At 65.2% G+C, this 4,245-nt stretch overlaps 1 protein-coding gene across 1 annotated transcript in view; it reads right to left on the minus strand.

Moving 5' to 3' along the window:
* Positions 1-1,379: 1,379 nt before the first annotated feature.
* Positions 1,380-4,245, minus strand: part of VOLCADRAFT_120555 (uncharacterized protein) — a gene marked incomplete at its 3' end in the record, with an annotated part of 26,758 nt that continues 23,892 nt past the window's right edge. Inside the window, exon 35 of the mRNA XM_002948049.1 lies at positions 1,380-4,174. Within this exon, the coding sequence (XP_002948095.1) occupies positions 1,380-4,174 (2,795 nt within the window). The remainder of the gene's footprint in view (positions 4,175-4,245) is intronic.

Raw genomic sequence — 4,245 nt, forward strand, 5'->3', positions numbered from 1 at the left:
TGTGTTTGGCCGTTTCAAGCCTCTCACCACCTCACCACTACCCCCCCCCCGGGGTAATCCTGCTAGCCAGGCAGCACCCCGGGGTTCCCTACTAAAAAGCTAGCTATTGGTAGGGATTGTAACAAATTCCGGACTTATCCTCGCCACTGCGGGCTGCCACCCCTTGGGTGCACACTCTCAAATACCCCACCTGTCAACAAAGTAATAAATTCGGTAAAAAAAGTTCATTCTGCTCGAACATTCCAGCGAGCACACAGCTCACTCTTCCTCCTTAGCCATGTACGAATGGCTGAAAAGTCATGTACGCAAATAGCTCGTACGGCCGCATGGCTCCTAGCTTTCAGGTCAATGCGCGAATAACTCCTCTTGTCCGTACACACATATACATTTATCGTTCTTAAGATGCGACAGGTGGCGTTCCTCCTCCTCCGCCTCCTCTTCCTCCTCCTCCTCCTCCTCAGCAGCAGCAGTGCATAAGAGGTGGCGCCAACACATGATGCGATGATGCAAATTAATCTCCGTAGGGGGGTCCAAGGCACAGCTACACAGACTGTCGGCGGACCCCTCCGGCGATTCCTCAAAATATTCTGTTGAAGCTGTACCCGCACGTACTCGCTCCGCCCGTGCGGGTAGAGCCAGGGGCCTGACACGGCGCTGCGGTGCGGAAGCGGAACAGCTCAAGGACAGACAGACAGACAGACAGACATGCCGCCCAGGCGCCTTCCCGCGACCCCATTTCCCTCAACTCCCCTCCTCCTCGCTTACCGTCCTCACCCACCCCCTGCTGCATTGTGGCCTCGTCCGCGCAGACATACATACAGCCCGCTGTAACAATAACAGCAATAACAGATACACACATACACACGTACACGCGTACATACATACGCACACACGCCCGCACGTTCATTGATCCACTGCTCGCTCGCAACGGCAGCACACCTATCAGCACGCCTGCGTTCCGACATACGCCGCACCTGCCCCTATCCTCCAACACCAACTATTTACACACACACACACACATACACACGCATATAGCAGCACTCGCAGCGCAGTTATCCATCCCCATTCCCATCCCCATCCCCATCCCGTTTACGCAGAAGAACTTCGAAACAAATTTCGCCAGCCACTTGCGCCGGAGAACGTCATGATCGCGACCCGCCAACCCCAGCTATCTAAGCACTGACGGAGGACTGCCCCCCGCGCGGCTCCCGTACTGCAGAGCTGCAGCTGCCGCCGCCGCCACCGCCGCCGTCCACTCCGGCGGTTGCTTCTGCAGCCGGGGCTTCACCATCCGGGGCTGCTGCAGCGCCCGGGGGTTCCCACACTCACCGCCGCCAAATCCACACGGAGCCCTCTTCGCGGCCACCAGAGCCGCCACGTCAGCTCTCGGTCCCAGCCCCCGTCCCCGCACTTGCCGCCGCATCAACCCGCGGCTGGTGCTGCTGGTGCTGCTGCAAGCCGATGCCCAAGTCGTGCCGTTGTAGCTGTTGTTGGTGCTGGGAAAGCAGCAGCAGCATCTGAAGCTGTTGCCGTTGCTGTTGCGCCCGCAGTGGAGAAGTATTTGCCCCGTCAGCCCCGGCAGGGGAACCCTCCGCACCGGCGGGAGCCGCTGCCGCTGCCCCTCTTGCCACCGCCCCCCCTGCCGCTGTCATCGCGGCCTGGCCACCGCATCCGGCCATTGCCCTGGCGGGAGGCGGGGCTACGAGGGCGGCGGCCGCCGCGGTCGCGGCGGCGGCGGCGGCGGCGGTCTGCACGTGCAGCGCGCCTGGCTGCGGCTGCAACTGCGATTGCGGCTGTGACTGCCTTCGTGCTCGCTTGCACCGCTTGGCGGGCCCCCCATAGCTGCAGGTGTCTGTCCTAGTCGCCGGTAACCCAAACACACCGCTATCCGCACTGCCATGACAGCCCTGCGTCAGCTGCTGCTGCCGTTGCTGCTGCTGCTGTTGTAGCAGATGTTGCTGCGCAGCGAGGAGAGCCAGGGGAAGTGCCACCGCGCCCGAGGCCAAGAGGGACTCCAGCTGCGCCCGTGCAGCGCTGCTGCCGCTGCCGCTGCTGCCCGGAGCTACGGAGGCGGCTGAACCGGGCCCCGTTGGCGCCGGAGGGGCAACCCGGGGACAGCGCGGGTTGGGATCCTGCGGCGGCTGCTGGCGGTGCTGTTGATGGTGGTGGTGCTGATGTTGGTGCAGGTGCTCCTGGTGCTGCTGAACCTGAACTTGGGCCCCACTTCCCGTGATGGTGTTTTGTGGTGGTGGAGGTAGTGCCGTTGGCTCCCACTGCTGGTGCTGCTGGTGCTGCTGTTGGTGGCGCTGGTGCTGTGGAGATGATCGCGTCAGCACTACCGGCTGGGGCCCCCCTGGTGGCTGCTGCGGCTGCTTGTCATTTTCCCACGTCTCGCGGCGCCGCACTTGCATCAAAAACTGTTGTTGTTGAAGTTGTTGCTGCTGCTGCTGCTGCTGGTGTAAGTGATGTGCGTACAGGGCCCCTGGAGGCTGCGCACCGAAGCCCATCGCGGCCGCCATCTGCACTCCCGCAGAGCCCGCGAGCAATGAGGACGCGCGCCCTCCCGGCGGCGGCGTAGGCATGGACAGCGGCAGCGGCAGCGGCGGTACGAGCGGAGGCCATCTGAAGGCCGACGGCCCCACGGGCCCCGCTGCCGCTGCCGCTGCCGCCCCAGGTCCGTGCCCTGCTTGCCCCGTGCCCTGCGGCCCCATCCGCCCCGCGCACAGCAACCCCTTTTCCGCCTCCTTTCCCTCCGAGCCCCGAGACCTGCCCTCGCGGCTGAAGATGTCCCCCCCCGGGGCGTCTCCTCCCCCTCCCCCACCGTCCCCTCCGCCAGATCCAAATCCAGATCCAGATCCAGATCGCGGTAGGTCATCCCCTCCTGGACCTCCCATCGAGTTCAACTGTGAAGGAGCTTTCTTGCTGCAGCTGCTGCTGCTTTTGTTGTTGTTGCTGTTGTTGGCGGTGGTGGTGGTGGTGGTGACGTTATTGTTGTTATTTTTGTTGGCTTCCTGACGCGGTGGCTCAGTGGCCGCCGCCTGACGACCTGTTGGCGCCATGGAGCTGGCGGAGGAGCCATCAAGGGGGGGAGGGGGAGGGGGAGGGGGAGGCGGGGGAGGAGGGTAGACGGATGACCGGAAGCGGCGGTGAATGACGTCGCCGCTGGCACCTAGCCAGCCTCCCTCCACAGCGCCAGCGCCAGCGCCGCCTCGGTTGACGTCGTCGCCGTCGTCGTCGTCGTAGGCGTCAGGGGTTTTCGTGTCTGCTGGGCCCTGCAGGGCAGTGGCCGCATCCCGCTTACTGCCGCTGCAATTGCCTGGCGGTGGCGGCGGCGGCGGCGGCGGCGGTGGTGGGGGTGGAACGCCTGCGGCGCCTTTCGGCGCCTGCACAGCGGCCACCACATCCTCAACCGCTGCTGTGTCTTGGGCCTGGGAGCTGCGGGCTGTAGCAGTCATTGCGCCAGGCGCTGCAGCTGCGGTGATGCCACTATCAGCAGTAGCAGTAGCTGTAGCTCTGCCTGCTGCCGCAGCTATTGCTGCAAGCACACTTGTTGTTGTGGTGGGACCAGCTACAGCCCTCGCACCGCAGTTGCCGCCAATGCGGGCCCAACCCGGCAGGGGCGGTACACAGGGAGGCAAAGCCACACGATGCTGCTGCGGCTGCTGCTCTGAAAACGACGGCGGATGCGGCGGCGACGCGGCGGCGCAAGGCAGCCGCTCCGGGGGGCAAAGGATGCCGCCGCCGCCGCCGCCGCCGCTCGAGTCGATGCTACTTCTGCTGAACGACACCCGCTGGGAGCCCATTGTCGCCGCCGCCGCCGCCGCTACAGCCGCAGCCTCGGTCTCCAGGGAGGGCCCCAGCAAAGCGGCTCGCAATGCCGCCTCCATCGATGATGCCGACGAGCTCAGGGCGCCAGGCAGCGCCGCCGCCGCCGCTGCCGCAGCAGTAGCAGCAGCCGTGCCGCCGCCGCCACCGCTTCTGGCTGCGCTCTTGGCCTCCGTGACAGGTAGGCCGGCCCCGCTTGGCGGAGACTCCACGGCACCGGCCACGACGCCGGCGGGTTTAGGTACGGCAGGTGGGAGGACCTGACCTGCCGGCTCAGCTCCCGACTTGCCAGCTTCATGTGCTAACAACAACAGCTGCAGCTGTTGCAACTGCTGCTGCAGCTCAAGCGCTGGGAGTTGGAGGGGGTGAGACGGTGACCATGAGGCCGCCCGCAGCGGCGGCGGCGGCGCTGCCTGGCGC

Source organism: Volvox carteri (genome assembly GCF_000143455.1).
Source record: "Volvox carteri f. nagariensis unplaced genomic scaffold VOLCAscaffold_8, whole genome shotgun sequence".
NCBI classification, from domain to species: Eukaryota; Viridiplantae; Chlorophyta; class Chlorophyceae; order Chlamydomonadales; family Volvocaceae; genus Volvox; species Volvox carteri.